The sequence below is a fragment of the Aethalodelphis obliquidens genome, unplaced genomic scaffold, assembly GCF_003676395.1.
Source record: "Aethalodelphis obliquidens isolate GAN/ISIS:26980383/991018 unplaced genomic scaffold, ASM367639v1 scaffold21, whole genome shotgun sequence".
In the NCBI taxonomy this organism is placed as follows: Eukaryota; Metazoa; Chordata; class Mammalia; order Artiodactyla; family Delphinidae; genus Aethalodelphis; species Aethalodelphis obliquidens.
In genome coordinates, this window is record NW_020837965.1 from 27,905,330 (window position 1) to 27,923,024 (window position 17,695).

A 17,695-nucleotide genomic window follows, 5' to 3' on the forward strand; every position below is an offset into this window, starting at 1 on the left:
ACTCCAAAGCGCTCCTTCATCCGCTCCTGGCTCACCGCCGCCCTCACGCCGAGCACCAGTTACATACGAGGCAGCTGGTACTCAGACCAAGGAGGACCATAAACGCTGAGGAAAAGACCAGAAGCGGCAGGGCCAGCCTGGCCTCGGACACGACAGCTCCTCTGGGTCTGGGAGAGAGTTAGGATTGCTGGGGCCGCCAGTGACAGCAGGCAGCTCACCCTCCTGGCTGCGAGCCTACAGAGCCCAGCCCTTCCGTGGCCCTGGACGCAGCAGGCAGCAGCCGTACCCACTGTGCAGCTGAGAACACTGAGGTCCGTGCGCCCGGTCCATCTGGCCAGCAGGCTGGGCCCTTCACCGTGAGAGCAGAGGGGTCTGGGGCCGGCCTGGGCCAGTGTTCTGGAGCCCCTACCCACCCCCGGGCCTGATGAGGGAGGTGGCACGCCCGTCCGCAGGGCACAGGGCCACACTGCCGGCTTTCCGGCTCCTCGCCTTCTCGCTCTGGCCCTGGCTTCCCCCGCCGGAGCCCGTGTGGACGGGCCGCCCCCCCACATCAGCTCCTGGCACACCCACCTCCAGACGGCTCATCCTGGAAAGCGTCTGCGAGTCCCCCGAATCCCGCTTCCACCAGGACCTCCGCCTCCTTGGCGTGTCTTCCTGCAGCAGCGACAGACAGCGGGTCACCAACCTGCCCCTGCCCAGGGGACGGGAGGGACTCGGGGAGGCCCCAGCTCAGGGGCTAGATCCCCCAGAGTGTGCTGTGTGCAGGGGGAGCTGAGTTCCTCCAGGGGGAAGGTGACTCTGGGCCTTTGTGATTCCCACAGGGCCCAGCCCCCGTGTCCGCAAGTAGAGGGGGCAAAAAAGAAACAGTACAAGAAGGAGGCCTTTGGGACTTCCCTGGCGGTCCAGTGGTTAGGACTCCGTGCTTCCACTGCAGGGGGCACGGGTTCGATCCCTGGTCAGGGAACTAAGATCCCACATGCCGCCGCACGGCACGGCCAAAAGAAATAAGTACGTAAACAATTCTGAAGAAAGAATGAGGCCTTCAGTAAACACGCCTGGTCCATGCCTTCCCCCAGGTGTCTCCAGGGGTGGCCGCGGGACCCTGTCTGTGTCTCCTCGTCAGAGAGGGCACGTGTGTGCACATATCCTGTGCCCCGTCGCACGCAGGAGCACGAGGTCTGTTCCCCACGCACACGCACGTGTGCCATCTCAAGTGCGTCCTGGCCAGCTGATGGGAGGGCTCCGAGGAGGACCGAGGAGTCAGAGAGGACAGCCGAGCGGACGCCGCTGTGGCAGGGCAGTGCGGCTGCACAGGGGCGAGCGTGAGCTGCCCACACGGGGGATGCAGGAGGCGTGGCCACCTGTGGCCGCACCCCTGAGCCTTCCCCGAGCCTCTGGCTGTCTGTGGAGCAGGCTTACCGGGAGTCCGAAGCCGGCGCCCTCAGTCACGTACTCGTAGACGGGCGAGGACCCCTGTGGCCGGGGCCGAATGATCTCATCCACAGACCCTTCCGTCACCTGGCAGGAGGAGAGAATCAGGTCGCCCTCAGCCACTTGGGCTCTGCTCAAGTCCAGGAAAGGAGGGGGTGGGGGCTACGAGTGGGGCACATCCTCCCTGGACCTCACTTACGGACTGGTCCTCCGCGGTTTCTGCATCTGGCTCTTCAGGCTGCAACTGCTGGCCAGACGCTGCAAAGGGAAAGGAGGAGTCAGTGGAGGCTTGCAGGTGGGCAGAGCAGAGGGTGGAGCTGGGGGCAGGGGCCCAGGAGAGGCTGTGTACCACAGAGGTGGTGTAACCCTGGACCCTGGGTCTGGGAGCACATGCAGGGGTCGGGGGAGGACACACAGCCCCTGAGCCAGGGAGAGTGTGAGATCAGGTGTGATGGCAGTGAGCCAGGACAGACAAAGTAGATGGCTTCACAGAGTTAGTCACAGAAAGTTACTAAACAAACACACAAACAAAGCAATAACTACCACCCTGACGGGGAGAGTCAGGATCCAGAGTTACTATAATAATGTCCAGCGTTCAACAGAAAACTACATGACATGTACAGAATCAAGCAGGTAGGATCCACACTGAGGAGCAGAGCAGTTAATGGAAACAATCTTCGAATGTCCACAGCTGTTGAATTTGGCACAGACTCCAAAGCAACATTCATAAATTTATTCAAAAAAGTGAAGGAGACCATATTTAAAGAATTAATGAAAAATATGATGACAATGGCCCAATGAAGAAAGAATGTCATAAAGAAACAGAAATTATATTAAGAAAAGAAAAAGCCAAATGGAAACTCTGAAGTTGAAAGTTTCCTAGAGGGGCTCAACAGCAAGGCTGAGATGCCAGTGGAAGGAAGCAAAAAACTTGTAGGTTAGGGGAATTCCCTGGCAGTCCAGTGGTTAGGACTCGGCACTTTCACTGCCAGGGCGCAGGTTCAATCCCTGGTTGGGGAACTAAGATCCCTCAAGACACACAGTGCGGCCAGAAAAAACAAAAAATGACCAAACCAAACAAAAAACTTGTAGATTGATAGAAATTAACCAATTTGAAGAACAAGGGGAAAAGGATTGAAGGAAAATGAATAGAGCCTCAGAGATCTGTGAGATGACATTAAGAACACCAATATATGTGTAGTTGAAGTCTCAGAAGGAAACGCGAGAGAGAGAGAGAGAGAGAGAGAGAGGCAGGAAAAAATGTTTGAAAGAATAATGGCTAAAAACAATCTATGGATCTCAGGAGCTCAACAAACCCCAGTAGGATAAACACAAAGGGATCCAGACCTAGACAATCACATCAAAATGTTCAAGGGAAAGAGAAAAATTTGAAAGCAACAAGAGAGAGGTGGCCCATCACATTTACCAGTACAGCAATACAATTACTAGTCAACACCACGGAAGCTAGAAAAAAGCGGAACAGTATATTCAAATTAATGAAAGAAAAACTTTGTTAACCATGAATTCTACATCTAGCAAACTGTCCTTCAAAAATAAAGGCAAAATAGGGACTTCCCTGGTGGCACAGTGGTTAAGAATCCGCCTGCCAGTGCAGGGGACATGGGTTCAAGCCCTGGCCCAGGAAGATCCCACATGCCACAGAGCAACTAAGCCCATGTGCCACAACTACTGAGCTTGCACTCTAGAACCCGTGAGCCACAACTACTGAAGCCCGCGCGCCTAGTGCTTGTGCTCCACAACAAGAGAAGCCACCACAATGAGAAGCTCACGCACCGCAATGAAGAGAGTGCCCCACTCACCGCAACTAGAGAAAGCCCGTGCACAGCAATGAAGACCCAATGCAGCCAAAAATAAATAAATTAAATAAATAAATTTATTTTTAAAAAAAGATGAAAAAGATGTGTAGCTAGTAAGTCAGTAGTGGAAATAAAATGCAATACTAAAAATACACGTTATTTTATACATATATAATGTATATAAATAATTTACATTAATATATAAATTTAATATATAATCAATTATATATAACGTATACATCTATATTCGTTTATAGATACAAAATTTATATTTATATATGTAATATATGTTATTAAGTAATTATACCTGTGTATATATTTAATTAATTCTAAAACAAGACAAGGAACCAGGGAAAGAGGAGCAAAGGATGGATGGAATAAAATAGAAAGCAATTAGCAAGATGGTAGGATTTAAACCAGCCATTTTGACAATACATTAAATATGAAAGGACTTAAAATTCCAATCAAAAAGGTAGAGATTATCAGATTAAATTTAAAAAGCAAGACCTGACTACAGGCTATCTAGGAGAAATGGACTATAACTAAAAAGAAGTTAAAAGAAAAGGAAATAAAAAATACATACAGTGCAAAAACTAATCATTTCATAATAATAAAGGGCACAATCCATAAAAAAAAATAACAAACCTAAGTCTGTATATACCTAGTAACAGAGGCTAAAAACACTGAAGTGAAAGCTAGCAAAAATGAAAGGACAAAAAAGACAAATCCACAATTACAGTAGAGATTGTAACATTCCTCTCAGTAATCGATAACCTTACAAAACAGAATAGGTAAGAACACTGATCCACCCATCAACCAATGAGGCCACGGCGGAGAGCACTCCTCCTGACAAGAGCAGAGTACACATTCGTCTTAAGTGCACATGGGACATTCCCCAAGATAGATCATAGGCTAGCTCATTTAAATGTCTCAGTAAATTTAAAATAATTAAGACCATTTCAAATCAGCTAGGTATTTTCTCTGACTCTCAACGGAATCAAGACGGTACAGTATAACCACTGTGAAAACGAATAGGAAGTCCAGAATGGTCCCACACTTTGTAAGATCAGTTAACTTTTGACAAAGCAGCCAAGTTATTTCAATAGAAAAATAATAGTCTTTTCAGCAATGGTGCTGGGACAAGTGGATATTTATTTGGGGAAAAAAAACCTAGACCCTTACAACATAGCACATGTAAAAATTAACTCAAAATGAATCATAGAGCTAAATGTAAAACTTAAAACTATAAAACTTCTAGAAGAAAACACAGGAGAAATTCTTCACCACCTTGGGGGAGGCAGTGTTTTCTTAGGCAGGATACAAAAGTGTGAATCATAAAAGAAAATCTGATCAATCATATTTCATCATAATTAAATACTTCTAGTCTTGAAAGACATTCTTTAGAAAATGAAAAGGCAAATTCAATATATCCGACAAAGAACTTGCATCCAGAAGAATTTCTGCAAATCAATAGAAAAAGACAAAAAATTTAAAAAACCTCAATTAAAAGTGGGCAAAAGATGTAAACAGACACTTCACAAAAGAAGATGTACCAGTAAGCACGGAAAAGATGGTCAACTTCTTTAGTCGTCAGGGAAAAGCAAATTATTAATAAAACCAATGGCACAAAACAAAGGTCCCGGAACCAGACTCATACAGATATAGCGCTGTGGGAAAGTAATGATCTTTTCAGTCAGCAGTGTGGGGTCCACTGGAAATTCACAGGGAATAATATTGATATCGACCCCTAGGTCAGCCCCAGGAAGTATTAATTCCATGTGGATTGCAGATCCAAAGTTTAACGATACAGTTTCCAGAAGATAAACCAAAATGACACTGGGGATAGGGAAACAATTCTTAACCAGGACACAGACAGCACTAGCCTTAAAGGAAACAACTGATTAATTGTTAAAATTATTAAATTAGGGACTTGCCTGGTGGCACAGTGGTTAAGAATCCAATGCAGGGGACACGGGTTCAACCCCTGGTCGGGAAGTAAGATCCCACATGATGTGCAGCACCGCCAAAAAAAACAGTAGAACGAAAAAGACTTGGGAGTCTCTGTCTGATGAACTGCGTCCACAGACAGTGTGGGTGAATTTCACAAACTTAGTGCTGCAATAGAGCTAGACATAAAGAGCTCAAACAGAACACGCTGCACGCAGTTCACACGTGCACTGGTGCTGGAAGTCCTTTGGGAGGGGGCAGACCAGCGGGGGAGAGGCCTCTGGTGAGGATAAGGGGCACTGGTTACACCAGTGTGTCCACTTTGGGAAAATGCATCCAGCTACACACATATGATTTGTACCTTCCCCAAAAATGTTTAAATTCTACATGAAATTGAAATGAGGAAATTATAAACTTTATGCCAATAAATCTGAAAATGTAGAGGAATTGGACATATTCCTAGAGAAATAACTGCGAGCACCGCACAAGGAGAAACAGGCTACGTAAATAGTCCTGTGATGATTCAACAACAAAAGCCCTTCCTTAAAACCGGTCCACAAGCACCTCCGGGCCCAGCGCCCCCAGAATTGTCCTCAGTATTCCAGGAGAAGCAGCCCAGGATCTCACACTAGGTCTGGCCCTGGGCTCAGCCACACCGTCTGTGTCTGTGACTGCACTGCTGGTGAGGAGGGGACACGGGTGCCCACTCCCAACCCACCGCAGCCAGCAGGGCTCAGAGCCGGGAGGGAATCCCTGTCCCACGGGCCGGGCGGCCGGCATGGGCACCAGGCACGTCCCAGCCCCCATGGAACACACGGGGGAAGCCCAGTCCTGGCGGGAGTGCAGGTTTGGCTGCTACCCCCTGGCCAATTTGCTGTGTGACCCTGAGCAAGCCTGTCCCTTCTCTGAGCCCTGATTTCCCCATGGATGTCAGAGGGCTACTCTGCCCACCCAGAAGCCCAGAGGGACCGCAGGGAGTGGGAGGTGGGCGGAGAGGAGGTTGTGGAGGAGGCGGAGGGGCGGTGGGGGGGGGGGGGGCGGGGGGGGGGGGGGGGGGAGCGAGTCCCAGGCTGATTCAGGCCCCGCCCCCGGGAGCAGTGGCGATCAAAGCCTGTCCCCCACCGAGCCCGCTGCCCTGCCCGGAAGCCAAGGGCAACGGCAGCTGACCCCACTCTCTCCGGCCGCAGTTCCCCTTCCAGTTCTGCCGAGACCCTCACCCCCAGCCGCAAAGTGGGCGCGCTGTGGGTGAGCAACGAGGAATCTGAGGCTGGGGGAGGGGAAGCCACTGGCCCGAGGGGGCTCAGCCCGCGGGGCTGCGCGGGGACTAGACGCGGCGGGCGGAGTCCAGGGTGGCCGCGCTCCCACCCCGGCCATCCCGGGACCGGTCATTGCGGGGCTGCCTCTCTCGCCCTGTGACCGGCTGGGGGTGTCGGAGGGTCCCCACCGGCCTGGGCTCGGGGCTGGGGCAGCCGGCAGAGCGGCGGGGAGGTCTGCGGAGCTGCGCGGACGCGCCCAGAAAGGCAGCCCGGCCTCCCCTGAGCCCCACAGCCTTCTCTGAGTCACAGCAAGGCAAGGCCCGGACCGCCCTCCGCGCGGGGCAGGCAGGTGTGTCCCTGGGGGCGAGGGCGGCGGTCCGCCCAGACCTGGGAAGGCTCTGGACCGCGGCTGCTGGAGGAGGGGACCCCGAGCGGCTGTGCGGTCGGGCCAGCCAGCGGGGCCTTGGGCTGGGCGCTGTGTGTCCGGGGCGGTGCGGTGGAAGGCCCCGAATTCGGGCGGGGACACCCGGGCCCTGAGAAGCCGTACCCCCAGATCCGCTCCAGGGCAGGGGTGAGGAAAGGTGTGAACAGCCGGGAACCTGGGGACGGGGGAGGCTCAGCCAGCCCTGCTCCAGCTGGACCACCGCCCCTGCCTCTGGGCCCCCACCCGGCCCAGTCCTGCCCTCCCAGCCACCCGCTTGGGTGCAAGAGCCCTGCACCCAAGGTAGGAACAGAAAGTGGGGCTCAGGGAGGCGGGGACAGGCCTCGCCCACGTCAGACCGCTGGGAAGATGCCCGGTGGGTCCCTCTGCACCCTTAGGACAGAGCCCCAGGCTGGCTGGAGCCTGGCCGAGATGCACAAACAGGAAAGAGGAAATCCTGCCTGCCACAGGGCAAGGCCGCCAGCAGCCCTGCCAGCCTCAGACGTGCCCCTGGGGAGGGAAAAGGAGGCACTCAGCACCCCCCAGAGCACTGTCCTGACAGTCCCCACGTCCTGAGGGCCCCACCCCCTGAGTGCAAGGGAGGTGTCCTAACAGCCTGCCTGGCCTGGCCTTGGCCCCACAGACAGCCCAGACCCAGCAGTCGCCTCGAATAATGACTAATAAAATAAGGTCACCAAAGCCCCACTTTACAGAGAAGGATGTGGAGGTGACATGCTGGCGCCTGGTACGTCGCCAAATGCCCTTGCCCCTGTCCTCGAGGCTCAAGGCCCTGCTGTGGCCCCAGCACCCTGGTTGGGCTACGTGTCCATCCAGCCCCTCACCCTAACTCTTCCATGGCCTCAAACACTACCTACCGGGGGCCTTGGGTGCGGGGCGTGGTTGGCACCACGCCAGCTGAAAAGCTTCACTCCCGGGAATTGTAATATTCTGGGGTGGGACCTCCAGGAAGTGACTCTATGGAGGGGGCAGAGCCGAGATGTGCGACGCTGGCTGAGGGGGACCTGGTGGAGGGGGTGCAGAAAGGGGGCATTTGCCTGGATGACTTCCCCATACTCACCTTGCCCTTTGGGCCCCGGACTGAGTTGGGGCCTCTCCCGCCAGCCCCCAGCCAACTGGGGCTTCTTAGGGGGCCCAGAGCAGGGCCACTCGTGGGTGTGGCAGTTTTGCTTAAACAGAACCCAAGTTTGCATCCAAACTGGCCGCTGCCAGGGCCCAGCTCCAGCCTCCAAGTGGGGCCGGGCGTGGGCGCAAGTTGGTGTGTCACGAGGGCAGCAGTGGGGCTGGGGGTCTGTGAGAGCGGTGGGGAGGAGAGCTGCGAGCAAAGGAGTGCCCTAGTGGCCTGAGTGTCCAGCCTTGGGTGCGCGTGCGCGTGTGTGTTTATGAGCACGAGGGCGTCTGCTCACGGGGTGTTCGTGCTTGTGCTGGGTGTGTGTGTGAACGTGCACGGCCTCAGCTGAGGCCCCCGGCCGGCCCAGGGAGCCGAGAGAGTGGGAGCCCCGGATGTAGGCTCCCTCCTCGGGGGATGCTGGTGCCCACAGGGACGCACGGGACGCTCGGCCTCACCCCATCCTGGAACCCCACGAGGGAAGTGCCGAGCTCGGCTGACTTGTCATGAGACCGTCAGACTTTCTGAAGCAACACCCACGGGCAGCCGAGGGCCCGCCCCGCCTCCCCAGCATTTCCCAAGATGAGCCTGCTGCACAGGGGGGCATCCCAGCCTCCTGCTGTGCCTCCAAGGCTTCGGGAGGGCCCAGGAACCAGCCTCAGCCTGCCCGGGCCTGGGGGCCAGCACTCCTCACCTGCCCCGCGGCCACTGCCACTGCAGCCGCAGCAGCAACCAGTTTTCCCATCGCCCTCTCCGGCCTGTCAGTCCTCCTGGCCCGCCAACATCGGCAGCCTCCCCAGTCTGCACCGCTGCTGCCTGGGCCCCAGACCTTCGGAGCTGAGCTCCAGAGCAGGCTCTGCCCCGACCTCTGTCCTTTCCACATGCAGTTTCCTCCGCTTGGCCACCCTGTCATCATCTCTGGCCGCTGCCTGGTCCCTGGTCCCTAGAGCAGTCTCACAAACGCTCAGAGCCCGGCCCCCACTAGGTGAACGCTAGTGCTGGGCACAGGTGGGCAGAGGAAGGGAAGGTGAGTCCCGCCCAGCCTGAGGGCGCAGCGGGGTCTCGAGGGCTGGGAGGGGCAGCAGGTGGGCCCGGCGCTTCTCCTCCTGCACCTGGAGACACCGAGACCAGAAGCAGGCCCGCCAGTCCCCCACCTCCCTGGGCCCGGCAGCCAAAAGGAGCATCCCCACCTCCTGTCCACCCCAACAGGACCAGCGGGCCCGAGTCTCTTTCTCTCTGGGCTGAAAGGCCAGCACCTAGATGCCCAGCATGGTGTGACCCTGTGACAGGGCAGTCCACCACCACGGGCACCCCCCCCCCACCCACCTGGCACCTGCAGGTAAGCGTGTCTGAAGCGCCCTCCCGCCACCCCCCAGGGCTCCCAGTGCACCAAACGGCCATCTTCTGAGGACCCCCCGCAGGCCACACGGCCCAGCCTTGGGGATCTGCCTGTCCTGGGACTGAAATGGCCATGCTGGCGCCCTTGGGCACCCTCCAACATCGGCTGGAGCTGAAGCAGGGCAGAGTCAGGGAGATGCCCGGCCCGGCTCTGCCACCCCCCACCCCTGTGCCCCCACCCTCCACCTGCTGGGTGGTGAAGTGATCAGGTGCCCCAGGGCTAAACCCAGGAAGGCAGGGGACAGGGGGCGCAGGGTGGGCACAGAAGACAGTGCAGCCACTTACTGAGCCCGACGTCCTCCCAACTTGCCCAGAGGTGAAGGTCCCAGGTTTGCAGCTCCCTCTGGCCGTCCTCCCCACTCCTCGCCTCCACAGCCCCTCCCTCCACCGCCCCGCCCACAGGCCCCTTCTCTGCTGTGCCAAGAGCCCGCCAAGCCCCCTTCGCCCTACCAGAGGGACTGGGCGGGTCCCCTTACAGGCCCCCACAGCTGGGCCAGGCCCCCGCCCCTCCCCCAGAGCGCCCCCCCAGGCCGAGCAGCTGACTGGGGGAGGAGACACCGCCCAGCTCACGGTGTGTGAGTCACTACACCGCCCCGGTCCAGTCTAGTCCTGCTGTGTGGACAGACTCAGATGTCACACAGGACCGTTCCGGCAGGCTGTGCACGAGCCTGGGACAGAGACTGAGGGCTGTCGGGCTGGGGGTACAGGGGAGGGGTGTGGAGGCATAGCCCAAGGCGGGGACGGAGGCCCTTCCAGGAGGGACCCAGGATGGGCACAGGCTACTGCTGCCTCTGGAACCTCAGTGCTGCACGGCCTCCCAGGCTCTGCTGAGACCACTGCCCAGGGCACAGCCAGCCCCTTCCACAGCCAAGGCCACAAAGGCCAGAGCGGGGCCAGACCAAGCCCACCCACGGCCTGGGCCAGTGGCCTTGGGGAAGGTGGCCTTGGCCACTGCCCCCCTGCCCATGCCCTTGGAGGGTGGGTCCCCGGAACCAGCAGTTTTAACCACCCCCTCCCCAGTCGTCGCCCAACTCCCCCGCTCCCCAGACCCCACCTGCCGGGCCTGCCCCCTCCTGTCACCTCACCCTTCTGCCCCCAGGACTCCCAGCTCCTGCCCTGGGGGACCCCTGAGGGGGGCGGGAGAACGCGGATTCTGGCTCCAAGGCCCCTCCCAGCTCCAGGAGCCCAGGCAGGCCCAGCAGGCCTATCTGCAGATCTGCTGCTGGTCCGGGGGCTGCCCCGCCCTGCGCCTCACAGCCCCGTGGGGTGGGGCCCAGCTGGCTGCGGGCACCTGCATCCCACAAGCAGGTCGGAGCAGGCCGGCACAGCTGAGGGGCCCAGGCTGGGGTTCAAGGGTGGCAATGGGTCAGCCCGAACCTGCACCTACACCCCCACCAGACACACCAGGCCTGCAACGGTGGCCGCAGAGCTGAGGGCTCCTTGCTGAGGGCAACAGGCACGGAAAGCAGCTGCAGGGAGGCCGGGCCCCACCAGGACAGGGGAAGCCCGGAGCGACCTGAGGTGGGGTGACAGCAGGGGAAGGCCCCCGGCCGCTCGGAGGGCTCCCGGGTAGGCGGAGGGCTCCACCAGCTCGAGGCCAGTTCCCGGCACTGCTGGGAACACTGGGTGAGAGGCCTGAAGGAGGAAAAGCACCCAGGGCCCCCCCGGCCTGTCCCCCCTGAAAACCTAACGGTCATAAGAGACTCTAGTCACACTGAGACAGGAAACCGGCCAGGCCTGCTGGTCAGTGGCCTCACCTACCCCACCGGCCCCCACAGTTCTCCCCTGGGAATTCTGTTTACTGCTTGACACCCCACCAGACTGTTACCGACACCCCCAAACGCCCCGCCTCCGCCCCCGCCCCCGCCCCGGGCCGGGCCTGCTGACTCAGCTGGGAGGCGGGGGTAGATGCTGGCACGGAGCAGGGTCACCCCGCCTCGCCTCGTCCCCTCTGAGCCTGGGCGCTCCATCACAATGAAGCCGTCCCCCATCCTCCTGAACCCTCTACCACCTCCCCTGCGGCCACCCGCCGGGCCCTGGACCATTGTGACAGCCTCTGCCGGGCTCCCGTCTCCTGCGGCCAGGCACCCCCACCCACTGGCTGGAGGAGGCCTCGGCCACACTCTCCCCAACACCCTATGCTCTGACCCCGCCCCCCACAAGCCCTCTCCAGACTCCAGCATCCACCCGCCAGGCTCAGACCCTGGACTCGCTCCCTCAGGAGGCCAGCGCCAGCAGCCCTTGCCGTGCTGTGCGGGGGCAGCTCCAGGGCGATGGGAAGTGGCTGGGAAGGGAAGGAGTCAGCTGCTGGCACGGGGCTCTGGGTCAGGACCACTGTGACCCGGTAGCGGCGAGAGTCAGGGGGCCACTCCTCACCCCGCCCCTGGGCTGGTGTCAGTCCCGCAGGGTGTACCTGGCTCCCCAGCGGATAAGGGCTCTGGGTGAGGAGGCCCTGTCCACCCACCTTGGCTCCCGGGGACCCCACCTGCTGGGCCCCTGGCTCCAGGCAGGTGCTGGGCCAGCTGAAGGGACGCTGCCCGGGGCAGCTGCTGCGCTGCCACACCTCCTGGCCTGGATGCAGGCTGCCCAGCACGTGTCCACCGACCCCCGCTGCACCGGCAGCCGCAGCTCAGAGCCGCCAGGACTCCGGGCCCTTGGAGTCACTGTGGGAAAGGGCGGGGCGGGGCCAGGGGCGGCTGATGGTGAATCCGCCGGCGAGGAGGTCAGGGCAAGCGCGGCATTCTCAGGGCATGTGTCACGGAGGAGCCCGCAGGTGCTGCCACCCAGGAGCAAGGCCTGCCGGGGCGGGGGTGCGGGGGGAGCTGCCTGGAGGGGTCCTGCATTCAGGTGCCTGGTGGGAGGCCACCCTCTTCCCACCTGGAGGGGTCTGGCAGCACTGGCAGCTCTTGGGAAACAAGGGCACCAGCCAGGGTCGGGGGAGGAGTAGGAGGGGCGGGGCCCCCAGAGCCCAGTATGGGCAGCCCACGGTCTGACCCCCACCCTGGGGTGGGCAGCCAGCCGGAGGCTTGAGCCCCAAACAAAGTAGCCTTGACCTGGCCCAGCGGGGCCTCACCTCCGGGGCCTCCAGCCCACGCAGACACCGGCACCTGGGTGGACCCTCCAGTGGACAACGGGGCTGAGCGAGCCTGTCACCGCACTGTTGTGACAGGGAGGCCCAAATAAGGACACCACCCCAGGTTTCCTGGCCCGCTCCTTTCTGAGCCCCGGCCATCCTCTCGGCAATGGACACCCACATCCGGTGCTGTGTCCGGGCAGGAGCCCATCTTGGACCTTCCCGGGACTCCTGGCAGTTCAACCAGCTAAGAAGGTGGAAAGCCCGCCTCTGCTGGCGGCTGGGAGCCACAGCTCCGCCTACCGCTCCAGCAGCAGCCCTGGGCGCGACACGCCGGCGAGTCTCTACGGCCAAGCTCTCTGGGGAGGGGCCCAACGCCGCCCCTTACCCTCAGGTACACACACTGGGTCCTCCGGCTCCCCGCAGGGCAGGAACCAGGTGAGCAGTGGGCACGGTGGGACGCCACCTCCCACCCTGCCCGGGCCCCTCAGGCCTCCTGGGCCCAGCTCCATCTTTCCATTTTAGAAAGTGCTTCTGACTATTAAATATTTATCCCAGCGAGGTGGACCTTTAGCGCCCAGCCGCCTGTGCCTCCAAAAAAAGACAAAGGGAAACCTGAGGAAGAGGCCAGGCGGGCAGACAGGGCCTGGAGGTGCCCCTGAAGGCGCCCGGTGTGCCCGGACCCGGCCAGGAGGGGCAGCTGCGCTTAGAATGGGGAGGGGCTCAGGGGAGCGTGGCCAGCTCTCGTGTGTGTGCAGCTGAGGCTCCCCGTCCACCCTCCCCACCCTCAGCCTCAGCTCCTCGATGCCCCCTCCTCCGCCCTGCTGGGCCTTATCCCTTCCCATGGGACCTGCCCTGAAACCCTCTGAGGCGCCCCGGTGCCCTTGGAACATAGCCCTCCCGCCTAACAGCACCGTCCCTACACCTCTCCACCCTTAACCCCACCCCCATCCCCAGACCCACCCTGTTAAGCTACGTGCTGCTCCCCAGTCAACATTCTCTTCAGGCCTCTTGCACACGATGCCGCATCAGGCAGCCCTTCCTCCTGGAAGCCCTCCCTGACTTCCCTGTGCACCGAGGTGGCACTGACGGCAGAAGCCCCACCTGTCTCACCTTTGATGAATGAACACTGGTGAATCCCTGCTCCCCAATGTGTGAACATCTAAGGCCCAGGGCCCCTGGGATGCACAGATGGACGGGTGGGTGGACAGGCAACCCCGCTTCGCATTAGCCCTAGGCGTAGGGTCTGCCTCCTCCTGCCCCTGTCCAGGCAGAGGGCCAAGCTGGGGAAATCTGGGCTTTTCACCCCTGAAATGGGTGGCGGGGGCCCCCAGATGGCCCATGCCCCACCCCACCTCCCTGGGGTTCTCCTCGCTGGGACCTCCACTTCCCCACCCCCAGGCAAAGCAGCCCCAGTCTGAACCTGAAACACAGCCTTTCAGCAAAGGCAGTCACAAGAGAAGATAGAGAGAGAGTTGGAGTCTGAAGGAGAGCAATCCAGGGGGCTTCCTGGAAGAGGCAGCTCCTGGCTGGGCCCAGGATGGAAGACTGGCCAGAGGGAGAGAAGGCCATGGCCTTCACAAGGGCAAGGCCATGATGAGCCCCAGGTGGAGTGGGCGCACAGTGGGAGGCAGGTGGTTTGGGGCACTGGACCCTCCTATCCACTCCTGGGCCCCACCCTGCTTCCTGAGGCTGGATCTAGGCTATCCAGAGTGTTTCTCCACAAAGAGAAGAAGTGGGGGTGCTGTCAGGAACCCGTATGCTATCACCAGCGGTGGCTTTCAGAATCGTCCTCATTAAAGTGTCAGGAGGGTCGGTACTCCTGCCCAGGATGGCCTCTGAGGCCTCTTCTCTGTGCCCGGCCTTGTGGGCCCCCTGCCTGGTGGGGCAGGGCAGCATCAGAGCGTGTGGCATGGCTGCTCTGACCCCTGTGGAGGCCAGAGAGGCTCCACTTTGGTTCGGGGCTCTGCCTCACTGCTCTGAAACTCAGTGTCCCTGTCTGCAAAATGGGGACACAGCCCTCTGCCAGTGTGGACAACCCAGGCAAAGCCACCGGTTTGGACTGCTCACTGGAGCCACCCCTTGGCCTCCCTGGCTACACGGCTCTGCCTCTCTGCCCCGCCTGGGCCGTGAGCAGCCATTGTCGCTCCTGTTCATAGATTCGAGATCCAGCCGTAGCCCAGAGTCCAGGCTTGTGCGGAGGCCACCGGCCCTGTTCAGAAGGGTGAGGCCACCACAGGGGATGCCCAACATTGCACTGCTTTCGGGAAAGGCCCCAGTGTTGCCGTGGCCCCCTGCCAGGGAGAGACCACCCAGATACGCCTCATGGTGTCATCTGCTCCTGGGGCTCTCTGACCCTTGTGGGGGCTTCTCAGGGTGGGTGTGGGAGGGGCCTCAGGCCAAGCCAGGGGATTGAAGGTGCAGCGCAGAGGCCCAGCCTGGGAGTTGGGGGCTCCCTATCAGTAGTCTAGCTGCCTAAGACCCAGCTCTGCCTCGGGAAGGAACCAGCTGCCCCTGGGATAGGAAAGGGGGGCCCATTCCAGGTGGAGGTCGCAGTAGTGGGGTGGGGGTGCGCGGGTGCTACTCAGACTGGCCAGGCACAGGGAGGCTAGGCGGGTCCTGTGCTGGTGTGTTCCCAGCACAGCCACCAGGGGGCAGCCTCCGAATGCAGGCTGGACCAGACATGGCTCCCTCCCCCGGGCCCCTGTCTGGGGCACCGACAGGATGTGGGAGGGGTCTTCAGAGGACCTGGAGGGACTGGTCCAGGAGGGCAGGTGTGGGCTGGGCAGAAACACGAGGGGCGGGGAGGGACGGGGAGGGCCTGCCCATCTCTGGCCTGCTAGGAGGGAACTGCAGCTGGAAAATGCCTGGACTGAATCCCCATGGCTCTGTATTAGGAATGCATGTTCCCTGGCCCCCTCAGAAGGATGGGGAAGCCTGGGAATCTGCATGCTGGACACAACCCCCCAGGGCCAGGTCTCCTGCCAACGCCCATGAAAGCCACTGACCTTGTTCCCTAAGAGGGGATGGTTTTGCAGGCTGGACACAAGGAGGAACTGCCCCAGAGGCCAGAGAACCACATGTCAGAGTAAGAATGAGGGCCTCAGCTGGGGAGGTGCTCCCAGCACAGGCCTCTGCAAGGCAGGAGGGTGGATAAGATGGCCCGAGACCCTGCAGCTTGGGAGTCTCCAGGCGGCCAGTAAGTGAGGAGAAGGCCATTGTGGGATGCAAGGCAGAGCAACGGCCCCAAGTCCTTTGGGCCCCGCTCCTCTCCCTGTGACGCGGCAGATTCCCAGGGATGTGGGCCAGGCCCGCCACAGTCAGGAGGAGGGGGCTAGGGACCCATCATTCTCCCGTTGGCTGTCCAGGGAGAATCGGGGTGCCTTGGGTTCCCACCTGGGCAAGGGAGGCCGAAACAGGAGGTCAGCTGGGCTTCAGTGCTAACCAGATTAATGGGCAACAGGAGGGACCATGGGGGCTCCTGCTGCAGCTGAAGGGGAGCCCCACCCCCTCTGCATCAGCAGTGCCATCGTCATCGATCTCTGCTTTCCCCAGGGAGTGGGGTTCCACCTGTGCTAATGCAGTGTGGCCCCAGCCCCCCTTGCTGGCAGCTGGCCAGGTGTCCTGGGTGTGGCCAGGCTGCGGCATTACTGACCCTGGGCTGGAAAGACTGTCCCTGCCCCACCCCACCCTGCCCTCCACGATGCTGAGACACCCAGACCCTGGAACCAGGCCCAGTGCAGGGACAGACAGATGACAGACAGAGCACCTGGTTCTCATTCTGCGGCCAGAGGTGCAGAGGGAGGGGTCCTGCCCCATGGGCAACCCCCACCTACCCTTGCTCAGAACTGGGGGACCCTGTGGCCTGAGCTCTGACCCCACTCAGGCCCCTCACCAAGCCCCAGACCTCAGCCACCACCTAGCCAGTGAGCCAGCACACAGCAGCCACACGCTGGAGCCAGCCCAGCCCAGCCTAGCAGTCCTGGACCAAAGCCAACAACCCCAACTCCTGGTCCAGCCAGACTGCTCTCCCCAAAAGCAGATCAGAGGGCAGTCCTGGCGGCAGGTTCCCACCGCCTGCTGACCCACGGCAGTCATGCCCCACTTACACGTGCGGCCCGCCCCAGGCGGCTGCCTCTAGGGACAGCACACGTCCCAGAGGGCTACAGCAGGGGTACAGTTGACAGAGAGGGAGAGACAGACAGTGAGTTACTGAGAGAGAGGCGAGGAGTGACAGGGTGGTAGAGGCGCGTCAGCGACCCAGAGAAACAAAGTGAGCGGCAGGGATGGAGAGGGGTGGGAGGCCAAGGGACAGGGACAGGTAAGAGATGAGACGCAGGAGGAGGGAGGCACAGACCCGAGCAGCCCCCGAGGCGCAGAAACGCGCTCGAGACCGCGGGCCGGTCCCGGAGGCTCCCCCACCCTGGCCGGCGCCGCAGCCCACCCGCAACGCGCGCCCCAGGACCCGCCCGGCGCGCGCCCCGCGCGGAGCCCACCCGCCCCGAGGGGAGCGGGCTGCAGGCGGGGAGGAGGCGCACCGCTGCCAGGGGCTTCGGACCAGGTGGGCAGCATCATGTGGAAGCAGTCGCACATCTTGGCGGCCGGGCGGTGCTGGCCGGCGGCGGCCCGTCGCGTCCAGTCGCAGATCCCGGCTCCGCCGCGCGGGCGGCCAGGGTGCGGGCGAGCGCAGCGCTCTGCCTCCGCTGCCCTGCGATGCCGCTGGCTGCAGGCCGCGGACTGCGGGCAGAGCCGGCGCCCCCAACCCCGCCGCCGCCAGGACCCCGCCCGGGCCAGCCCAGCCCGAGCCCAGCCACTGCGGAGCGAGCGCGGGCGGAGCCGCCGGCCTCATTCAGCCCATTGGCTGCTGCCCGCCAGGCCACGCCCCCTAGTGGCCACGCCACGCCCCTGTCCCTCCGGGAACCGGCTTGACCCAGGCCCCGCCCACTAAGGCCCAGCCTCTCAGTCCGGACCCCGCCAACGTCCCACCTCCAGTCCGATCACCGGCACAGGCTCCGCGGCAGGCCCGCCCCTCCACTAGATTGGCCCCGCCCCGCGCCCCAACAGAGTCCTGAGGGTTGACTTTGGACGCCTGCCCGGGGGGGGTCGGGGGTGGGGGGCCCGGGGGCGGTCCCCGGACGCCGCGCCAAGACTCCCGGACTTGACCTGCGCGCCGCAGTCTTGCCTTCCAGTCCGGAGACAAGACATTTCAGTCACAAGCTGGGGAGC

At 60.8% G+C, this 17,695-nt stretch overlaps 1 protein-coding gene across 6 annotated transcripts in view; it reads right to left on the reverse strand.

The window, feature by feature from the left end:
- Positions 1–17,186, reverse strand: part of AHNAK2 (AHNAK nucleoprotein 2) — a 25,598-nt gene extending 8,412 nt beyond the window's left edge. For all 6 annotated transcript variants that reach the window (XM_027120763.1, XM_027120766.1, XM_027120762.1 and 3 more), the window contains exons 1-3: positions 17,008–17,186; positions 1,631–1,689; positions 1,420–1,518 (exon numbers count right to left, since the gene is read on the reverse strand). In XM_027120763.1, coding sequence (XP_026976564.1) covers positions 1,420–1,518; positions 1,631–1,689; positions 17,008–17,062 — 213 coding nt within the window. In that variant the 5' untranslated portion in view covers positions 17,063–17,186. The remainder of the gene's footprint in view (positions 1–1,419; positions 1,519–1,630; positions 1,690–17,007) is intronic.
- Positions 17,187–17,695: the final 509 nt, after the last annotated feature.